Genomic DNA, 23,126 nt, shown 5'->3' with positions numbered 1-23,126 from the left:
AAAAATGTGAAGGTCTTATATGAAGATTTTAAACCTTTATGCTGAGAAATTCTTTAAGGAGGGAGTGTGGTGGCATAGTGGTTACTCATGCTGTGAACCACGAGGTGTCAGCAGTTTGGAACTACCACCGCTCTGTGGAAGAAAGAGGTGGCTCTCTACTCCCATAAAGAGTTACAGTCTTGGAAACCTTTAAGGGCAGTTGCCCTGTCCTCTAGGGTCACTGCGCAAGAATGGACTTGGTGGCATTGGATATACTCAGAGACCCTTTAGGATAGAGACCTTTTAACTTGATTTCCCCACCCAGTAGCACAGAATCTGGGAGATAGTAGTAGCTTAGTAAACATTATACTTCCTTCAAACTCGCTATTCCAACATTTTATTTAAACCAACTTTGTAGAATTTGAACATTTGAATGCGCCAGCTTTCAGATTATTAAGTGTGTCATTTATTGGTCTTTCTGTTGTAAGTAGCTACCATGTATGCAACACAAAGAAATACTTGCCTGGTTCTGGCACCATCCTCTCAACAATTGTTGCTAAGTTTGAGCCCATTGTGGTAGGCACTGTGTCATTCTCTTTTCCACTGACCCTCTCTATAGCAGGAGTGCAGACTTTTTTCTGCCTATGGCCATTTGGGTATTTATAACATCCGAGGGCCAATACTGGTCAAACATGTAATTTCATGTGATGATTGGAACTGCTTCTCTTTGCGTGAGGTGTGTGATGTTAGCCAGTATTGATGATTTCTTGGGCCTATATGGGCCCTTAGGCCAGATGTTCCCCATCCCTGCTCTAGGGGGTCAAATTTCAGATACTGCTAGGGAAAATGGAGATTTAGCTATATTGTTTGCTGTGTGTTTGAGTCTCCTCACACCTCCTTTTAAAAGTTTATTCCCAAACATGCGAGTTAAGAAATGTAAGGTGGAGATAAATTCAAGGCAGTTTTCTAAATGTTATTTAAAAATCCTCTGGTTTTCGTTACTTTAACCAGGAATTCAAAATGATCTCTCCTGAATTTTCAGTATAGCAAATTCTGACCTTGTTTGGAAAAGATGCTTGAGTGGTTTCAAACTTTTAACTCCTTTTCAAAAAGGAGCAGCTAAGGTCAGACCTGGCTAAATTCATCTGGAGGCTAAGTGTTGGCATACGAAAGATGAAAAACTACTTTGTTGTTAGAACATCAAAACAAAAATTGCTGAGAACCAATACTACCCAGCCTTTCTCTAGCTGCTACATTTTTGGTCTTTGTGACTGCTCACTAGTGCCTCCACCAGAGGGTGGGAAGGGATAGAGGTGAAAAGCTAATTAGTGTCTGATGTTAGCATAGAGGCTTTATGGGAATACCAGTCTGATAAGTTCCGCAGACTAGCATTAAACTGTTCATATACCACCATGGAGAACTGAGGGATGTACCTAGACATATCGCAACATTTGGACTGGTTACTGATTTACCGCTTACCTTCTGATAGAATGGAAGATGATAGTATTAACTTTTAACAATTCTCTGGCATTGGCAGATTTAAATTTTTAAAAGCCAATATTAAGCCAGTAGACTTTAAGGGGAAAAGTAACTCTTAGTGAGATCCCTAGAATTTGGCCAAGGACCCATAAGTATTACCCATTAATTTTATTTTTTTTACCTTTTGTTAATTGAGTGAAGGTGGTGTTTACAAAGCAAGTCAGTTCTCCGTTCACCATTTAATACGCATTTAGTTTCATATCATTGGTTAAAATTTCCACACTGTCCTATCAACTTAACCCACCTCCTCCTTGTGCTTCCTGGTTTTATTCCTCTTTTCCTAACTCTTCTGAACTTTGTTCTGGGTAAATGCTGCCCTTTTGATCTCAAACGGTTGATTATTCTGAGAGGAGTGTTCTTCACTAGTATAAGTTCCCCTTTATTTCTGGCTGAAAATTGAGCCACCGGTGAGTTAATTTCCAGACCTAATAAGCGCCTAAGGATCATAGTCTTGAGGTGCTAGCAGTCTTGCCAACCAGCAAGCCTGGCCTTTTTAATGATACTGAGTCTTGTTCCCCATACTTCTCCTAATGAAATCCTTTTCAGAGCTGTTGATAGTTACATGTTCAATTTTTAATTTCTTGATATCTTCAAGAAGTCTTCAATTTTAGGCTTGTTCAGGAATACTTGTATTATTAAGTTTTCTTGGAAAAAGACAAGAATGAATTTAGTTGTTTTCTCTGCTTTTTTGTGTTTAAGCTAATGACTGATAGAAATTTGAATTTGACAAACATTTAATGATTTGATATATGAGGGGGCTTCAAAGAGTTAGGGGGGAGCTCCATTATCTTTTAATTTATTTTTTCCATTAACTTGTTGAAACTCCTCAGTCACCGTGTAAAACAGTTTCCTGTGTGGTTATCTATTTTAAAATACACCTGTTTTGTGGATTTTTTTAACAACAGTATTAAGACTTTTCCACATGCACAATTCTCATTTTTAAGTAGCTGCCTAATGTGCTAGTGGACTGATCTCCCACCCCCACCCCAGTACAGTTCTTTCGTGAAATACTTGCGTATACATCTTGGTGTAACTCAGAATGTAGATTTCCTCGAGAGAGGTGTTACTATTATGAGTCTGTAGGACTTGATGGCAGTGGGTTCGTTGTTTTTTTTTAAAGAGTGTTACTGCTGGGCAAAATTTGGGTGATTGCATGAACTAGATTGCTCCGTGTTGCCTTCAAAAGGCTTGTGTAGCCAAATTTGATAATTTTAAAAAGGAGAGTTAAAAAAGTTTTCTAGTTGGGTTGGTGCAAAACATTTGGCCATGTAAATGATTGGAACCTTTCTGCCATTGAATTGATCACAGCTCATAGGGACCAAAGGAGAACGGCCCCATAGGATTCCTAAGGCTTTAAGAACAAACATAGAAGCAAAAAAACCCAAACAAACCATGGAGGCCGATGGCAACATCTTAGCCAAACAGCTAATGGAACACCAGGACCCTGTTATTAAACGCAGGGGATAGAAATCAAACCAAAACAGTAAAGAGTATAAAACAAGTCATTACAGAACTAGAGAAGGGAGGAGGAGATAGACAAGATTGGGAGTTTATATTCCATCATGAGTGACTGCCCAAGGAGTCACAGAGTACAGGTAAAATGGTAGCGTGAGTGGCAGCTAACCTGGATGGAATGTGGAATACTTGAGAGAGGAAGTAATTCTGGAACTGAACCTTTACAGCAATGAGCATAAGCAAAAGTGTATGGAAGATCCTGGAATCATTTAAAAAAAGGTTCATGTGGCGACAGGTTGGAGTGAAGTTGAATGTAAAAGGGGACCGGGCCATATGCTGAAGAGTTTAGATTCATCCATACTCTAGAGTCACTGAAGAATTTTAAGCAGGGGCAAAGGATGGTCGTTTATGTTCCCTCCCTCTTTCCATTCCTTTTTAGCGATTATTTTGAGTGGAGGGTAGACTGGAGGCTTGTTGAGATAGTTAAAGGAAGAATGGTTGGGCTAGTATTACCACCTGGATTATTGTAGTACATAATAGGATTTTGAACTAAAGGCAGTGGATGGGATGAATATAATTATTCTGCTTATTGACACCCCCCCCCTTCCCTGTCCCCCAATTCAGCTTTCAAAATTCACTCAATATGTGGCCTCTCTTTGTAAAAACCTTCTCTGATGCCTTCAGGCAAAGCAATGCTTTAGTCTCTGGGCTGACTTAGCACACCTTATTATTTAATATTTCTTGGCACTAATGAACCTACTTTAATTCGTTGTCACCTATATTAGACAGCAGACTCTTGCAACCTTTATTATTTGTGCCTGATTTTAACCTCACTGCTGACTCCTGTCCTGTAGGACAAAGTAGAATGTCCCATGTGGGTTTCCAAGGCTATAAGATAAGGAGTAGAAAACCTTATCCTTATCCCCTGGAGCAGCTGGTGGTTTCAAACTGCTGACCTTGAGGCTTGCAGCTCAAACCCAACACAACCTATGCCCCCAGGGTTCCTTTTGTCTTGCCTTAGGAGACATTTAAAGGAAATATTTATGATAGTAGAATGAAGATTGGGATCAATGTTCCCTCACATAGACTTTAGATTTGAGATTTTTCAAGCATTTGTATGGTCATTCTTCAGGTTTCAGCTTAAAAGGTGGTTTCCTCTGCTAAGCCTTTTTAAACCCCACCCCTTCTCAGCCTGGTCTTGAGGGATAACATTGATCACAGGGAGTAATGTATGTTTTTCTTGGTTCTTGCCAACCTTGTAGGCATTTAAAAGCAATACTTAGATGTCTATATGCATTTTAATAATATTTATTGGCAGTATCCAGTAGATAGATGGTGTTACCTCCTTGACTGTACTCTAAAGACAAAAATCTGAAACTTTTGTCTTGCCATGTGACCTTCCAAGTTAAAACTAGCTTTAAACTACCTAGTATAGTAGTCAAAAGCTTGGGGTTAAGGATCTGCATTGAAATTGTGGTTCTCCAATTTTGTTTTCAAAGAAGGATAACAGTACTTAAATTGTGAAGATTAAAAGCAATCATATATGAGAGCGCTTCGCATGTACTTTTTGAGACTCCCTTGTATAAAAAGTAGCACAGTGGCAGATACAGAAAAAGGTCAGTTCATGTTAGTGAGCAACAGCCACAATAATTTATCCTCCAGCCAGAGTTGTGATTCCCTTGGTAATTGAAACCGTTTTGGTTGAGAACCCTGTTGCTGTAGGAAAGTACGAAGGACTTTGTGGAGAGGTCACGCGGTATTTCTTGGTGTCATAATGGAAATTTTGTCCCTTCAATGAACCTACATTTTTCTGATAAATGCTTCACCAAAAAGTGACGTTCTAGAATGAATAGCCTTCATGCTTTCTCACCATCCCCTGCTCACCTTCATTCGGTACTCTTACCTTGATAAGCTGTACGTTTGTCTATCACTTGAATTATCCAAGTTGTTTGTGGACCATCCTTGGAATAGTTTTTTTTTTTTCAATTGTGGAATTGTGTCATCTTTTTCTGCTTAGCAAAATCCTAACTTGAAGATCTTGCTTTTTATTTATTTACTTATTTTTGAATACTTAAATCGTGTAAGTGCTTATTGTGCTTACTAAGGGCCAAGCCTTACATAGTTGTTGCATGCAGAGGAAGGGCGGTGGTGCCTGTCTTGGAGATCGAATTAATAAATTGAAATTTAAGAAATGTTTAGATTATTTTAATTGAGTGGTAATGACTTTAGATGCATTATATAATTTAAGCAGAAGAAATCCATGCAAATCTTTTGAGTAGCTTGTAGAACTTTTGATGTATTTATGAATTGATTCCCGACGAATTTGTTGACTTCCTGGCCCTTGTACCCACGGCTGTGACCATGTTTGGAAAATAGAGTTTTTCTTTTTTGTTAGGTTACTGAGGTCATACCAGTGTGGAGGGAGTTCTGCATTTCATTGCTTCTGAGTTATATATAAAAAGATCCAAATAGGCATAGAGAAGGAAGGCATACCAGGAGGAAAGACCAGACACTATCTGCCCACAGAGATAAATGAATCTACTAGCTCTGGAATTCCAAGATTGCCTGCTGTGAAAAGCAGGAATAAACAAAAGACCTCCTCTTAGAGCAGTGCCCTGAATTCAGACTGCTAGCCTCCTGAACTGTGAGAAAATAGAGTTGATTTCTTTAAAGAAGCCACTCACTTGTGGTATTTCTGTTATAGCAGCTCTAGCAAAGTAAGATCTCACTCAGTGCTATCAAGTCAGTGCTGACTCATAGCGTCCCCTGGTGGGTTTTCGGAGACTGTTAACTTTATGGATGTAGAAAGCCCTGTCTCCTGTGGAGCTGCTGGTGGTTTTGAACTGGTGACCATGCAGATCACAGCACAGCAGGTAACTACTATACCACCAGGGCTCCACAGCAAAGTAAGACTGTGTGTGTGTGTGTGTGTGTGTGTGTATGTGTGTATGCATGTATGTATTGAAGGAGTAATGTTTTGGGCCAAATGAGTAGGAGGGTAGGGTAGAAACAGTAGCCTAGCCAAAGGCAGGAGCTGGCAATCAGTGTAGGCTAGGGTTATGGGTCTGTGTCATCAGGTGCACTTACTCTGGTTTAATTTTGGTTGTAATTGGGCTCTTGAAAAAGGAATTAAGGGCCATTTTATATGTTTAATAGGATGTGTTAGAGGATTGAGATACCAGTTAGAAGGCTGCTGTGATCATCTGAGTTACGGGTTGATGTAAAGATGTTGACTGGCGTGTGTGATATGAATAGAGAGAATATAGTAAACTTGAACATCTGTATGAGAAAGTATGGGGAAGTTTCCATGATAAAAGTTAAAATAATGAAGGTGAGAACAGGCCCTTCTGTAAGGTTTTGTACATTTCTTTGTATCAGTTACATGTCCGGAGAGACCAGTCCCTGGAGACGGGTTGGGCATCGTGCTTGGTAAACTGCAGGGGCAGAGAGAAAGGAAGGAAGATGGGCTGCAACAGTGGACTCAAGCATAGGAACAATTGGGAGGATGACGCAGGGCCAGCCAGTGTTTTACTCTGTTGTACATGGGTAATGAATTGGGACCCACTCTGGCACCTAACAAACAACAGCAACAATACCACTTATTGTGTAGAGTTAAAGTACCCCGTGGTATTCTTAAATTTAAACTTGGACGATGATTGAGGTTGGCCGTTCTATTGTGACAGCCTTCGTTGAAATTCTCATTGCTTCCTATCTGGATTATAACAGTACCTTCTTCAGTAGGCTGGACCAGCTTTTTGCTTTCAACCCATCCTACTCAAGTGTTCTCTAAAAGGCGTAATTCTGATGTCTCACTCCCCGTTTGATAAACCTTTAATGACACTGCTGCCTATAAGTCTGAGTAAAGGCTAAAATAGATTCCCTGGCTAGTCAAGGTTGAACATTATGATCTGGCTTCAAACTGCCTTTCCATCTTTTTTTCACTACTTCCTCTTAAAATATGCTTTATATTTCAAGAAAATTATTCATTTCTTTTAGCCCTTAGGATGTCCTGTGTTTTCGTACAGCTTTGTCTTTCTGTACGCTATTTCCTCTCAGTAGAATGCCACATAAATCATTTTCTTGTCCTAGCCTCTTACATAATGAAATTTTAACTAATTTACATGCCACGGTTGAAATTCTGACAACTTCATGGACACTTCTTTTACTATTCATCCCTCTTGTTTCTCTGTGTGGAATAATCAGCTGTAATGGTGGGGTCACTATTACACCTTTGCTCACTGTTTTTGTGAAAAAGGCAAATAAACCCTTTTTTCATGAAAATAGATAAGATCTCTCCCACCCTCACAAAAGCGGCCTTTGAGAGATCCAGAAGTCCACAGACCACATTTAGTTCTTTACATGGGATTTCCTTTGCTTCTTAGCCTGAGAAACCAGGAGTAGTATGGTGGGATAGGGTGAAAGACAAACACTGGAGGTTTTTATATTGAGTGGTTAACTCAGTGACAACAGTGCCATTAACCAGTGGTTCTCAACCTTGCGTGACCCTTTAGTACAGTTGCTCATGTGTGGAACCATAATGTTATTTTCATTACTACTTCATAACTGTAATTTTGCTACTGTGAATTGGGCAACCCCCAAAGGGGTCATGACCCATAGGTTGAGAACCTCTACCATTAACCAAGATAGGGGACCATTGGATAGGATAAGGAATGTGTTTGAAGAAAAATGGGAGTTTGGAATTTCTGAGAGCTTGAGAAACAAACTCCAAACCAAACTCATTGCTATGGAATCACTTTTAACTAACTCAGGGATTTTGTAGGGCAGAGTAGAAATGCTCTCTGTTTCCTGAGCTGCAGTTCTTTATGGGAGTAGAAAGCCTCCTCTTTCTCTCACGAAACAGCTAGTGTGCTCAAGTTACTGACTTTGAAGTTTTCAGACCAATGCTGAACCCACTGTAGCACTAGGGCTCCTTGCGAGGAACATAGAAGTTAAACTATTGATTATTGTAGTTCAGAAAAAGTTTTTTTGGGGGGTAGGAGGCCTCACCAAAAAAGTGGTTGTTGACAGGGGAATGAGTTCAGAGAGAGCTGAAGGCAGAGAAAGCAATCCTGGGAAGCACCAGTATGTGAAAGGTTCAAGGAGGATGAAATGATCCTTGTTGCTGAATAGGTAGTGGGGTTGCATAAGAATGGGGACTAAGATGCGACCATTGGATATTGTTTATCTAGTGTTGCTATAATGCTATAGCAAATACTGCTTTAACAAATTTATTTTCTCATAGTTATGGGGCTAGAAGCCTGAATTCAGAGTGCCCACTCTAGGGGAAGTCTTTCTCCCTACTGTTTCCTTTTTCCTTGTAGATCCCCATGTGTCTTGGCACCTTTGGCCCCATCTCCGCTATACTTGCTTGTTCAATCTCTCTTAGAGATTACTTCAAGACACACACCCCACTGGGATCCTGCATCATGAACATAACAAAAACATTCCCAGATATGGAATTATAATTACAGGCATAGAGGTTAGGGGGCTTAAAGTCTGGGATAAAAAGGAATTTTTTTCACGAACCTTTTGAATCTCACTTGCACTATTTTTCGGGGATGGGGGGGGGGTAACAGTAACTCATAATAGAAAAGATGAAGTTACTGGTGACCTTTCAGAGCATTAGAGGTGGAAACCAGGTTATAGAAGAGTGCAGAGGTCATTGTTCATACTCCTCATCTAGGAAGTTTTGGAGCAACAATTTGTGATCTTTTTGAATGGAACTTCTGTTTTGGCAACTTCCAATCTGTGGTAATTGACAAAAAAGAAGCGTGGAATTTTTTTTTTCTGGTGCAAAGATTGTGTTACACCCACCCCCAAGAAAGAGACGGAGACAGAGGCTCTTCAGAACGACATTCTTGTTTTCTTTCTGGAGGCAGTTTGGAATACAGCCTCTAGTAGGCTCATATTGAAAACATGTGTGTTGTTTTCTAATGTGCTTGTATTTCTAACTTCCTTTTCTTTTTTCTTTTCTAGTCTGTTCCCTGGAGAGGCAGTAAGGGGCCGTGGAGCTGGCCTCGGCACCGAGAGAGGCTGGACTTCCTGTCTCTCTGTGCTGAATGGCTGCGATGGCGCCCGCTCTCACTGACGCAGCAGCTGAAGCACACCACATCCGGTTCAAACTGGCTCCCCCATCCTCCACCTTGTCGCCTGGCAGTGCCGAAAATAACGGCAACGCCAATATCCTCATTGCTGCCAACGGAACCAAAAGAAAATCCATTGCTGCAGAGGATCCCAGTCTAGATTTCCGAAATAATCCTACCAAGGAAGACTTGGGAAAACTGCAACCACTGGTGGCATCTTATCTCTGCTCCGATGTGACATCTGTTCCTTCAAAGGAGTCTTTGAAATTACAAGGCGTTTTCAGCAAGCAGACAGTTCTTAAATCTCACCCTCTCTTATCTCAGTCCTATGAACTCCGAGCTGAGCTGTTGGGGAGGCAGCCAGTGTTGGAGTTTTCCTTAGAAAATCTTAGAACCATGAATACGAGTGGTCAGACAGCTCTGCCACACACACCTGTAAATGGATTGGCTAAGAAATTGACTAAAGGTTCAACACATTCTGATCATGACAATTCCACTTCTCTCAATGGGGGAAAGCGTGCTCTCACTTCATCTCTCCAGGCAGGTGAAGTGGGAGGATTTGAATCTGGAGACTTGAAGGGGGGTCTGACCAATTGTACTCTTCCACACAGAAGCCTCGATGTAGAGCACACAACTATATTTAGCAATAATAGCACTGCAAACAAATCTTCTGCAAATTCCATGGAACAGCCGGCACTTCAAGGAAGCAGTAGGTTATCGCCTGGCACAGACTCCAGCTCTAACTTTGGCAGTGTCACGTTAGAGGGTAAAAAGTCTCCCCTGTCTTCCGTTCTTTTCAGTGCTTTAGATTCTGACACAAGGATAGCAGCCTTATTGCGGCGGCAGGCTGACATCGAGAGCAGGGCCCGCAGGCTACAGAAGCGCTTACAGGTTGTGCAAGCCAAGCAGGTGGAGAGGCATATACAGCATCAATTGGGTGGATTTTTAGAGAAGACTTTGAGCAAACTGCCAAACTTGGAATCCTTAAGACCCCGGAACCAGTTAATGCTGACTCGAAAGGCTGAAGCTGCCTTGAGAAAAGCTGCCAATGAGACCACCACTTCAGAGGGACTCAGCACCTTCCTGAGAAGTGACTCCATTTCTGAAGAATTGGAGAGATTTACAGCCAGTGGTATAGCCAACTTGAGGTGCAGTGAACTAGCATTTGATTCTGATGTTACTGACAGTAGTTCTGGAGGAGAGTCGGATATTGAAGAGGAAGAACTGATGAGAGCCGATCCTGAGCAGCGCCATGTGCCCCTGTGAGTAGAACCTGTGTTTGATGGTATTCTTGAGAAATGATGGGTCATGGGAGAAAGATGGTGTGAATTCCCAATATGGAGAGAATGGGGTTTTTGGCTCAGGTTCCATTTGTCTCTTTCTAAATTTAGGTGGATGGGTTGCATATACTTTGCACGCATGCGTTTGTGAGATTTCTAAGGTCCTGTTTTGTTGCTATAGGCTGAAGAGTGTTGTTTTTTGTTAAAGAAGGAAAATTGAAAACATTCTACATGTACAAATGTGCCAGTACTACCTTTTGGAGTGAATAAACTAGATTTCTTGAGAAATTATGTATAGGACATTTTTGTAAGTTTTATGGCTTTTGATTGTTTAGATGTTATTTTAGTGATTACACATGTTTAGTTGAACTGATTAACTTTGGAATTGATAGTTGCTTTCAATTGAACCCTCAGAGAACACAGATTTTTTTTTTTTTAACATTGTGAGGAGGAAAATGCTACTAAGGGATTCATAAGTTGTCAAGCACAATCTGCTTTTACAATCACTTCTCTTCCTTAAAAGAGCTGATTTTTATCAGGTTGGAATTTTATTTTCTCAGCTAAATGTGTTTAATATCTGGAATAAAGTCTTAGTGATTTCCCCAAATCTATTAGTTTGAGAAGTTTTTATGAGTAGTATTGTATTCCAAACCGGCTTGGTGGAACAATGGTGCCTTACGCTTCCTCTTCTCCCGTTCCTTCACTTATCTACTCTAAATATGAAGCTCTAAGAGGGAAACCTGAGAGGCTTGAAACCAGTGGGGCAGAGCAGTTGAGTAGGTGCTCTCCACTTCCATATCCTCTCTGGGAAGGGGTGCTGTAAAGGCTGCTCTGTCTTAAGGCCAAAATGGGTGCATGTGTTGGAATAGTTGATTCTTCCTGCTGGTCATGAAAAGGTGACTCTGATTTTTGAGAGTTTTGTTTTTGACAGCTATGCTCTTCAGTTGTAAATTTCTTGTTTTCTTAAATTTGTATTACCCACATGCACACGATTTTGTATCAGATTATGAAACCTTGTTTTGGGGTTCTAGTTTGACGGGGAAAAATCTGGGTACTTTGCTGAATTTCTTCATTACAGAATTAGTCACACGATCTTTTGTAGCTCAGTCCTCCCAGGCCTGCTTCTATAGTCAGATCTAAAGCAGATTTCGTAGACTTGCTGCTGCTGTAACATTGCTGTCTTTTGTTAAAATGGGTTTGTGAGTCAGCTTGCTAATATTTGGGACATTATCCATACTGACTTAGTAGCTTTTATAAACCACTAATTATTTGTCTTTATAGGTAATGTCCTATAACCAAGACTGCTGAAGCATTCTAAATTGTGTGGAATTTACTTTGTGAATTTGAGAAACCTTTCTAGAATGTTTTCAGGACACATTGTATTGAAAGTACCTGAGCTTTAGTAATGCCTGAAAGTCACACTGTGCTATTGAATTGATACCGACTCAAAGCACTCCCTTCTTTATAGGGTTTCCGAGATTAAACCTTTTCGGGGCCAGTCTCATCTTTGTCCCACTGAGTAACTAGTGGATTTGAATCACTGACCTTGCAGTTATCAGCCCAATGTGTATCGCATATTCCACAGCACCATGAGAGTTCCTTTGTTTCTAACTTAGTGAAATCAAAATACCTAAGAGAATTTGTCTCACTCCACAGGATAATCTAGGAACTTGAAAAGACCTGTAATTCATTCATTACTTTGTTCTGTGAATTCTTTTCACGCAATAGTGTATTGATTGGAAAGGTATGAAGTATAAGGACAGCCAGGGATTCATTTTAGAAAACTTTGTGGGGAGAAGTATGGAACCTTTTTGTGTTGAAACTAAATAATGTTTTAAAATTTTGAATTTCCATGGTATCAGATCTTATCAAAATAAGGAAATGTTGGCATTAGAAGAACTGTCAAGTAAATATATTTCTGCATGCTAAGATATAGTTCAATTTAAATTAAAACAATCAGTAATGTGTAAAGATTTTAAACTTTTAAATATTTTTAACATTAAATGCATTAATTTGATGCACCACCCAGAGATACCTTTAAAGCCCCCGGAACAAATGCATTGCCAGAATTGATTCTGACTTACAACCACAATATAGGCTATACATTTTTAGGGGAGCAGACAGCCCCCTCTTTTCTCCTGCTGATCTGGCTGCTGAGTTTATACAGCACATTTGTGGTTAGCAGTCCAGTGCTCACTCCATAGTGTCACCAGGACCCAGAGAGAGTGGTCTTGATGTAATCTAGGCCGCCAGGATGAAATTTAGTAAAAGAGAATGTTGAAATGAGTTGTTTTTAAATTATGTTGCTTAAATTAGATTGTGCCTGCAAGCCCTTCACCAGGAAGGAATTCCATTGTATTTTCTGTCTTTTAAGAGAAATAGCAATGACCCATTTTAAGCCCTAGCCAATATGCTAGTGGTAGCAGAAGGGTTTATATCTGTATGTTTTAAAATTTTTGGTAAAATATATGTTTGTCCCTGTAATATACTTCACTTAATAAACTATTGCAAAATGAGTCTTAGGGAAGTTCTTTTTCTTGGTTAGTTTGATTTCTTTCGTTAAATGATGGTTTAATTTCAGACTGCCAATATAAATGTGTGTATTGTTTTGTTTTAAGATCTTGGAAAACCTTCCCCAGATGCCTCGTGTCTTCCTTTCTTGGTACATTGAACTTGTGTTTCTTCGAAAATTCTGCTTCAACTTATTTACTATCATCTCCTTTGTCATTTAGTTAAATCACTGTGAAGAGCAAAGGACTTTAAACAGAAGATCTTAAAATCAGGGTGTTAACAAGGAAGCTGCATGCCATTTTAAGTGTACAAAACAGTGACATTAATTGCATTCACTGTGTAGTTCCATTCATAATATTTAATCGTGAAGTAGAAGCGATAACTTTTAATGATCTCGTGTGTATTACAATATAGCTGTGTACTTTTTCTTCTTTCTAATTTATCTTTATATTGTGCCTCTTCTCTGTACCACTCCCCCACCCCCAAGAGCCCTTACCTGTCTTTCTCTGGCCCTTGTAAGTACTTGCTTTGGTATCTTAGATGTGCTCTTAGGTTGGCATCAGCAGTGTTTTGGGTACTTGGAGGACTCTTTGCCCCAAACATCTATTTTTTCTAAATGGTTCCCTATTGTTTTACCTTAGGATACCTTTAGGGTCAATTTAAAAAATAACCCCGCAACACTGTTCATTGTGACTCCTTGAGTGCTAAGGATGGCGATCTGTGTATAACAAATGTCTTTTCTTTTAAAAAGTGGAAATTCATGTGTTATTTTATCTATTTTTTATAAATAATTTTATTGGGGCTCTTACAACTCTTACAACAATTTATAACCAATTGTATCAAGTACATTTGTACATATGTTGCCATCATTTTCAAAACATTTTGCCTCTACCTGAGCCTTCTGTATAAGCTCCTCTTTTTTCCCCTCCCCTGCTCTCCCACCCTCGTGAACCCTTGATAAATTATAAAAGATTATTTTCATATCTTGTACCATCCGCTGTCCCCCTTCACCCATGTAACTTGTTTGACCCTCCTGGGTGGTTGTGGGGTTATACGTCGATCTTTGCAGTCTGTTCCTGAGGGGTTTATCTGTCTTGGATTCTGTTTGTTGAGAGTTCTTATCTGTACCAGTATACATGCTCCGATCTAGCTGAATTTGTAAGGTAGAACTGGGACCATGATAGTTAAGGGGTGGGGGATGGGTGAGGTGAGGCGCATTAAAGAACTAGAGCAGCGGCTTTCAACCTGTGGGTCTCAACACCTTTGGAGGGGGTCAAACGACCCTTTCACAGGGGTTGCCTGATTCATAACAGTGGCAAAATTAAAGTTATGAAGTAACAATGATAATATTTTATGGTTGAGGGGGTCACTACAACATGAGGAATTAAAGGGTTGTGGAATTAGGAAGGTTGAGAACCACTGAACTAGAGGAATGTTGTGTCTCTTAGATATGATACTGCACCCTGGCTGACTTGTCCCTTCCTTGTGACCCTTCTGTGAGGGGACAAATGCCTTTTGTTCATAAGGACTTAATGGAAAAGGTGTACCACCAAAGAATAGTTACTGTACATACTCGAGTATAAGCTGACCCGAATATCAGCCAGAGCACCTAATTTTACCACAAAAACTGCATTAAAAATGTGCTGGGAAATCCAGCTTATACGCGAATGTATTTGGAACATACTTTTCCTAAGTTTTTTGTCTATTTTTATAAGTTGGTTCTGTGGTTTTTGCTCTGTGCTAGGTTTCAACTTAATTGATACCGGAAGTTCAGAGCCAAACTTTTAGGTGTTTTTATTGTATTCTTTGAAAATCATGTTCTTGGGTTCATTTAAAATTTGTGTAAAAATGTGAATTAGCTGAAGGTTTACATAACATCTTTTGTGTTCAACAGCTGACCAGCTCTCCCGTTAACTTGTTCTGCCTCACCTCCTTTGTTCCTCCCTATTTCCCTCTTGTAGAATATTATCTTCCCCTGTACTGTTAACACCTGTCTAACCTCTGTACTCATTACTTCTTCCTCCCCCTCTCACTTCTGGTATCCATCAAAGTGGGTTTCTTTTGGTATGGAAACATTTATCCCTTAAAAATTCTTTTATTTTAATATTTTTATGTAACCAGTGGTCTTATACAATATTTGTCCTTTTGTGGTTGACTAATTTCACTCAGCATTATGTCCTCCAAAACCATCCATGTCATGAGATGTGTTTCACAGTTTTATCATCATTCTTTAGCGATACATAGTATTCCATTGTGAGTGTGAACCTCCATTTAGTTCTCCATTCTTCCACTGATGGACATTTAGGTTGTTTCCATCTTCTCAGTGTTGGGAATAGTGCCCTGATGAACATGGATGTGGATATTTCTGCTTTGTTCCTAGTTTCTTTAGGGTATGTACCAACTAGGGGGATTGCTGCGTCATGTGGTACTGTTTGAGGAAGTACCATACTGCTTTCTACAGTAGTTGTCCAGCTTTACCGTCCCCTCCCCCCACTGTGTGTTTGAGGGTTCCACTCCCTGCACACTCTCCACCATGTCTTTGTTTGTTTTTGTTTTAACTCTGCTATTAATGCTGGTGCAAGGTGTTGGCTTCTTTTGCCTTCCTTTCCCCCATCCATCTTCCATTTTGTGCTGAAGTGGTCATCCTTTGTTTCTACCTGACACTGGTAATTTGCATAATGACCTGTTCTTTAGAACCTAACCACGTTGATGAGTACAGGGACCTTTAAAATTGGTGGAAAAATGGAATTGAAAGAATGTAACTTTTCCATGAACTTTTAAGGCTCAGTCATATATTTTAAATACCATTGATAGTTCTACTTTATGCATTGTAATGTATTTTGCCTTTGGGAACGTTGAGGCAAAAACCCCATTAAGTCAATGGTATAGTTTAAAACAAATCAGGTTTCCTGACTAAGAGTTTTAAAAATTATTTTATAGCCGAGCTTCTTTTTGGCGGGGGTGAAGATGTCTTTTTTATGGCCCATTAAAATTATTAGTGTATTTTTGATACTGATTATGTTAGAATAATTTCATTATGTTTTATAGTAGGTGCTTTAAATCTGAGTAAATGGTCAATTGCTAAATGGCTTTGATTTAATGCCCTTTTTCTGTTAGCCTGCACATGACAGTCAGTGTTAAAAATAAGAACTTCAATTATTTCTCCCTACTCCCTTCTTTTCCTAAGAAAACATGTAGGTAGGGGATATTATTCTTGGTGCTTCTTAGGAATTTATGCTGAAGGAATTGGGTTTGTTCATTTGCTGCACATGTAATTGCTACAGATGTTTTCTTGCCATGCAACAACTGGTTTTGATTCTATAAATTTGAGTGAAAATGCTTTTATGATAGTCTCAAAGTAGGCATACAAGTACTGATTGAAAGAGAAAATGTTTAAGGCACACACGATGCCATAAATGGATAAACTGAGTCTCTGTCCTCAGGAGTTTATTGTTTTGAAGGGGAGTGGAAACGTAGCATGACCAAGACAAGTAATTATAACAATGCCTGTCACATAGTAATACACGGAAATGCTGTAAGATACAAATAAATCAGAAGAACTTACAGCTAATTGATGGGCTGGGAGAAAATGAACATTAGAACATTAAAACGTGGCCCCAAGTTTGGTGTGACATTTTCTTCCCTTATGTGTGGCCTTGTGAGTAGGTCAGTGTAGGTATACGGTATAGAATACACAGAAGGTCAGGCTAAAGTCATGGATGGGGCTTCGGTGGTTTGAAGTGGAATATGTTGGAGACCTTGTAGTATAGGTAAGAGGTAATATATATATAGATAATTCCAGAGATAGGGGTAGAATTTGTGGGACTTAATCATAATGGAGATGTGGGAGCAGTGCAGGATGACTGAACTCTAAAGCCTGGCAGGCGGCAAGGATAGAGGGTGACCTGTAGTAAGCATTTCAGTGTACCCAGTTTGCAAAAGAACTAATACTCATAGGGGTCTGGTTTCTTTTTTTAAGGTCTTAAAAACAAAGGTTTGTGAGTGACTTAGGAATTCCAGCATATATAAAAGAAATCCTATCAGTTACTTACCTTTCAAGTAATCCTCTCTAAGTAAAAGGGAGATATCAAAGTCTCACTGTGGGACTTTGAATTAGTCAATCAAATCTTTATTGAATGCCTACTGTGTGCTGGGGTGCTAGGCATAATAGTGAGCTAGACATAGCCCCTGTCTTCAATGGGGAATATTGAGAGATTAATTTAAGCAGATAGTCATATAGAATAGTGTTGCATTTAGTATTGTAAATGCAGTGAATGCTACAGACCCAGAATTATTCAGAGTACTGGAACACTTGAGATAGGGTGGCAGTGTCATGGAGAGTTTTCTGAGGAAATGACATAGAAGCTGAGAACTGAAAGAAGAGAAAGGATTGGTGAGGAAGGAGAAGACGGGGTGTGCATTACCGAGGAAACAACACATGATGAAGACCTGGGACTAGAAGGAGCTTCATGCTTTTAAGAAATAAGGTGTGCCGTGTCTTTAAGAGGAGTAGTGTGGTGAGGCAGGAGCCCTGGTGGTGGTGTGGTTACACGTTGGGCTGCTAACCACAAAGGTGGGCAGTTCTAAACCACTAGCTACTCTTTGGGAGAAAGATGAGGCTTTCCATTCCAGTAAAGAGTTAGTTTCAGAAAACCTCATGGGTAGGATCTACCCTGTCCTTGTAGGGTAGTTATGAGTCAGAATCAACTCTATGGCAGTGACTTTTGTTTTTGGTCTTTTAAGAGTGATGAGAAATGACACTAGAGAGGTAGAGGCCAGGTCATACAGATGGCCTTGTATTGTAGGTCACTTTAAGGCTTAATTTTGATTGTGAAACCTTTTACAAATTGGATCTGATTAGGTCTTTTTAAAAGATACCTATATTTTTTGGATGCTAAGGTGGAGACAGACTTAGGAAGATTAGGTAGGCTATTGCAGTAGGTCAGATAAGAGAATACAATAGACTCAAATATTAGCAAGAGAAGGAAAGAATTGGATATATATTGGAAAGTAGTATGACTAAGACCTCTGATTAGGTGATGGAATGAGTGGTGCAGGAGAAAGAAGAGATATTGAGCTGAGTCCCAGATTTTTGGCAGCTGTAAGTAGGCTGGATCGATTAGCTGTGATAGAGAAGGAACCGATAGTAGGGGTGGGGAAGTTGGTGGTGGGCATTCAGAAATTTTGATGGAAATGTTTCTGCAGTTGGGTATGCTCAAATGTTCTGATTCCCTTGCAGAGTATGCTCGTGGACTCTGATCAGCATGGTTGTTTCACTAGATAAGGAGAAGTGTGGAGCCACATGGAGTTATATGTAGTTCAATACTACTTAATTTATTTCTGTACTATTTTCCTAAGCAGAGACTAAAATGGACTAGATTATTCTACAAGTTGGGCAGAAATTCCTATCTAAGTGCATGTCCTTTCATGTCTACCAGTACTCTTTTGTATTTCCCTTTGTGTATCTAGGGACATTGTGTTTTAGATATTTGATCCAAAGGGATCCATATATGCTGTTGAGTTAGCCTCTGATTCATGATGACCTCTGCATGATATGATAGGTTGGGCTCTTTGGAGCAGACTATTTATGGTCTCAGAAGTAGATCACCAGACCTTTTTACCTAGACTTGGTCTGGAAGCACTACTGAAGCCTTTTCAGTGCCTGTACCGACAGATGTGCATGAGTTGCATTGGCCAAAGGAGTCTCTTTCATGGAAGGTGAGAATTTTCTCCCAAACCACCAATGCCCCTACATAGAGTAAATCTTGGTAAAATTAATTCTCGTTTATTAAGAATTTCTTGCAGCTTTGTTGTTGTTTGGTGCTGAATGAAACCCTGTCCAGTCCTGGACCATCCTCATGCTTGTTATTATGTTTCAGCCCATTGTTGCAGCCACTGTGTTAATCTATCTTGTTGAGTGAGGGCCTTTCTTTTGCTGCCCCTCTACCAAGCATGATGTCCTCTCCAGGGACTGGTCTGACAACATGTATGAAGTATGTGAGACAAAGTACATGAGCTTGTTTCTAATGAGCATCCTGGCTGTACTTCTCCCAAGGTAGATTTGTGTGTTGTTTTGATACTCTGAATATTCTTGCCAGCACCATAATTAAAATGCTTTGGTCTTCCTTATTCAATGTCCAGTTTTGAGATACATACGAGACAATTGAAAATATCATGGCTTTGGGTCAGGTGCACTCCTGTCCTTAAAAGTAACATCCTTGCTATTCAACATTTTAGAGATCTTGTGCAGATTTACCCAGTGCAGTGAGTTGTTTGATCTCTTGGCTGCTGCCTCCATAAACATTGGGGATCTAAGCAAGACAAAATCCTTGACAACTTCCATCTTTTCTCTGTTTAGCTTATTGGTCTAGCTGTGAGGATTTGGATTTTCTTTATATTGATCTGTAATCCATACCGAAGGTTGCAGTTCTTGATCTTCATTAGCAGTTTTAGCCTGTTTGAATTTATGTTTGTGCAATTGTGAAGAAACATAAACAGAATAGCTTAGCAATCAGTTTAAAACTGCTGAAAGTTTATGGAGAATCTATTCCTTATTCAGAATCTACTGGAAAGTTCTGTTAATTTTTTAAATGTTGCAGAGTGTTACGAGAGTCAATTTAGTAGCATTGTAGCAATTTTATGTAGATTACGAGAGCGTACCAAAAACAACCGGAAAAAAGCTCCGCTGTTTGAGCTTTCTTAGTATGAATATTTTCCACTAGGTGAGCATTCAGCTATTCGCCCTGAGTTCGTGCATCCAGAGGTGTTGCCTGGGAAAGTTCTCTCTGGCCACAGTGAATTTTTTTGTAAAGGTAGTTTTGCTTGAACCTCGTTTTTTGTTATGGCCATTTTAAGAGAACAGCGTGCAGCTATGAAATTTTGTTTCCTGCTTGGGGAAAATGTGGCAGAAACTGGTGATGTTGAACACCACTTTACAAGGATAGTTATGGGAAAAATTCATGTGTACGAGTGGGTTTCTCGTTTCAGATGTCCATCTGTTTCCCGAAGGGACAAAAATGTCCACTTGTACCTGCATTTGGAGTTTGTTTGACCTTAATCAAGCTTTCTACTTAGAGGTTCTGAAAAGATAGTGTAACAGTGTGCAACAAAAAAGGCCTGATTTGTGGCAGGTGGAGGACTGGTTTTGCCACCAGAACAATGCATCTGCTTACGCAGCCATCTCGGTGTGCCAGTTTTTGGCAAAAAAAAAAACCAACAACAACCAAAACAGTATACCTCTCCCCACGCATCTTTCGAAAATGGAAGATTTTGGCTTTAAGGAGGAGAGAGCTGAAACGCCAACGAATGGAAAAAGGAAGATTTGGGCTTTTTAAAGAGCCCGTCTTGCTCCTTCGCGATCGTCTTCTCCCTTCAGGCTTCGGGAGGAGCTGGTTATGGCTTGCAGCGCTGGACGAATCGAGGGTATAAGCACACATCTCGGATGTGGTACCGATTCAGAATCCAAGTTAAGAACCGTTCCAAGCCCAAGCCATACCCTCCGTGCGGACACGTGCCGTACTTTCTCTGATCGGTGTACCAGTAGTAGGGCATGCGTTCAATCCCTTCTCGTTTGTAGCCGGCCAGGATCTCCTCGCTGTCCCAGATACGCATGGAGCCCCCCACACTCTTGCCCACGTTAGGCATCAGCACGTCGACCAATTCGGTCAGGCGGGGGTCCTCGGGGCAGCGCTGCATGTAGAAGGACTTGATGTTCACAGGAAAGCGGCACAGCAGGATCGGCTTGTTGATGGTGTCTGTCATCAGTCTCTCAGGGGCTTCTGGGATATCTTCTCCAAATTCATAGAAAGTGCCATCCTCCTTCTTGATTTTGTGCTCCTTCAGCCACACGATGGCATCGGAATAGTTCATCCGCTTAAAGGGCCGTTTGGGGGGCTTGAAGTTCGGGTTGAGCTCAAACACAAGGCTCGCCACAGGCGACTTCAGGACCCTGTCTACCACGTCTCACACCAAGTCCTCCAATCGGTTCAGAAGGTCAGGAACGGGCACTCCGCTTCCACAGCCCCACGCATCTTTCTCACCTGACCTAACTCCATGCAAAATAAGTTTATTTTTTGTTTCTGTGAATGAAGAGGGACATGAAAGGACAGCGATTTGACGATGTAGAAGAGGTGAAGGAAAAAACGAAGGAGGTGCTGTCAGCCATCCAAACAGATGAATTTGAAAAATGTTTCTAAGAATAAAATCACAGATTTGACAAATGCATTAAGTGTAATGGAGAGTACTTTGAAGGTGATAAGGTTGTTTTTTAAAGTTTTTTTTACCATATATACTCAAGTATAAGCTGAGTAAACAGCACATTTTAATGCAGTTTTTTTGTGGTAAAATTAGGTGCCTTGGCAGATATTTGGGTCGGTTATTTATACTCGAGTATATACGGTAAATAAATAGCATGAGGGGAGCCCAGTTTTGAGGGGTTACCCCTCCTATATTCAGAACTCAGAGTTTGTGGAGAAAAAGCGTCAGAAGGCTTGGAGGAGGGAGGAAATGGAGGAATGGCAACTAGAGAGAGAGTTAATATTCTATGTTGTCATTTTCTTATAAATTGCTTTATTTTAGCTTAGTAGAATAGCCCGGGAATTGACTTAAAAATATCCTAATTTCCTCAGTAGTTAGAAATATTTTAAAATACCAGAGTATTTATCTTTTTGCCTTTCATCTTCCCTTTATGCTGAACAAAACCAGAATAATTCCCATCAAGTCGACGTGAGCTCCATTGGGTTTTCCTGACTTGACTTTATAGACTGACTGCCCAGGTCTCCCATTTACAGTGCAGCGGGGTATATTCGAACCGCCCATCTTTCACTTGGTGGAGGAGTATGAACTGTTTGTGCTTCCCAGGGTCCTTCCCCTTGTGATTACCATTGATAGGTGAATTGTCAGTATATACTTAGTGTTTATTAAAAGAGTTCTGTTACATGTAGTTATTCTTAACATGGAAGGAATACAGTTGAGAGATACTCTGTTGGGCTTTGATCCACTTAATCTCAATTGTCATTTCAATGTGAGTTTTTAGGATGTTTATGATTAACATTTAATATCTTTTATTGATTTGGTAATCCCTAGAAAGCCTGAAGGATAAACAAAAGATTATTATTTTTCTTAGCATTTGTGGGATTAATACTAAAGAAGAAGCAATGTAATAAATATAGTAAGTCAGGACAGCTGTTGGGATTTTTCCAAGTGTGTTTTGTATTCGAATCTCCCCAAGGTCAACTTCTTCACTTACACAATGTGGATTTGTACCCCTCTCCACCTACCTTCTTTTGTACTTTTTGTAGTTTGGTTGAAAGTTTCTAGAGCCAAATTAGTTTTTCACTCAACCATTTATACACAGTTTGTTTTGTGACATGGGTTGCAATTCCCTCCATGCAACAACAGCACTCTGCCCACATCCTCCCTAGGTTTCCTGTTTCCATTTCCTTCTTTCCTATCCCTTCCTGTCTTCTGGCCTTTGTTTTTTGTTTTTTAATACTGTCCTTTTGATCTGAACAGTTGATTGCAGGGAAGAGTATTTCTTCCCTGGTGTCATTTTTATTCACTTTATTGGCCTGTGTATTGGCCTGCTGGAAACTGATCCTTAGGGGAGGGGTGTCATTGCAGTTCAGGCCTGAGGGGTGTCTAAGGGCCATAGCCTTGGGGTTCCACCAGTCTCTGGTAAATCAACAAATCTGGTCTATACGTGATTTTGAATTTTATTCTTTTAAACATTTCCCCCCTCTTTGTCCAGGACCACCTATTGTGATCCTGATCAGAGCAATCCGGAGCAGTATTGGATACCTCTAGTGCCAAGATAGGGTACTTTGTTTCTTTTCTTTTTTCTCCCAAGGGCCATTGGATACACATAATGTCATTCAAGGCCATACAAAAGTATCAACTTAAAATTAGCCTGCTCTATTTGGTCAAACATGTAATTAACTCACCCCTAGAGTTGTAGTGTCTGAAACCCACAGTAGTGCAGTTCTTCCTTGGTCCTATGGGGTCTCTGAATCTTCATCGACTCACTGGCAGTGGTTTTTAAAACAGGCTGGAACAGCTTCTCTTTGGTGAGGTGCTACCTGTTAGCTGGTATTGATGATTTTGTAGCCCTTCATATGGCCCAAGGTCAGGAAGTACCCACACCTGTTCTAATTCTTCTAGCCTCAGGCTAGTGGAGGCTGTGGTTTTGGACTACATTCCCTTGTACCTTTGATTGTCTGCTCTTTTATGCTCTAGGCGGGAGAAGCAATCATTGCATCATCACAGATGGCCATTCAAAAGC

The 23,126-nt window shown here is 40.2% G+C and overlaps 1 protein-coding gene across 6 annotated transcripts in view; it reads left to right on the top strand.

Moving 5' to 3' along the window:
• The window catches only part of KANSL1 (KAT8 regulatory NSL complex subunit 1), a 190,886-nt gene that overhangs the window by 38,038 nt on the left and 129,722 nt on the right, over window positions 1-23,126 (top strand). For all 6 annotated transcript variants that reach the window (XM_075562014.1, XM_075562016.1, XM_075562018.1 and 3 more), the window contains one exon: window positions 8,950-10,318. In XM_075562014.1, coding sequence (XP_075418129.1) covers window positions 9,033-10,318 — 1,286 coding nt within the window. In that variant the 5' untranslated portion in view covers window positions 8,950-9,032. The remainder of the gene's footprint in view (window positions 1-8,949; window positions 10,319-23,126) is intronic.

The sequence above is a fragment of the Tenrec ecaudatus genome, chromosome 10 (genome assembly GCF_050624435.1).
Source record: "Tenrec ecaudatus isolate mTenEca1 chromosome 10, mTenEca1.hap1, whole genome shotgun sequence".
In the NCBI taxonomy this organism is placed as follows: Eukaryota; Metazoa; Chordata; class Mammalia; order Afrosoricida; family Tenrecidae; genus Tenrec; species Tenrec ecaudatus.
The sequence above is the reverse complement of the archived record's forward strand: the minus strand, read 5'-3'. Positions and strand labels throughout refer to the sequence as shown.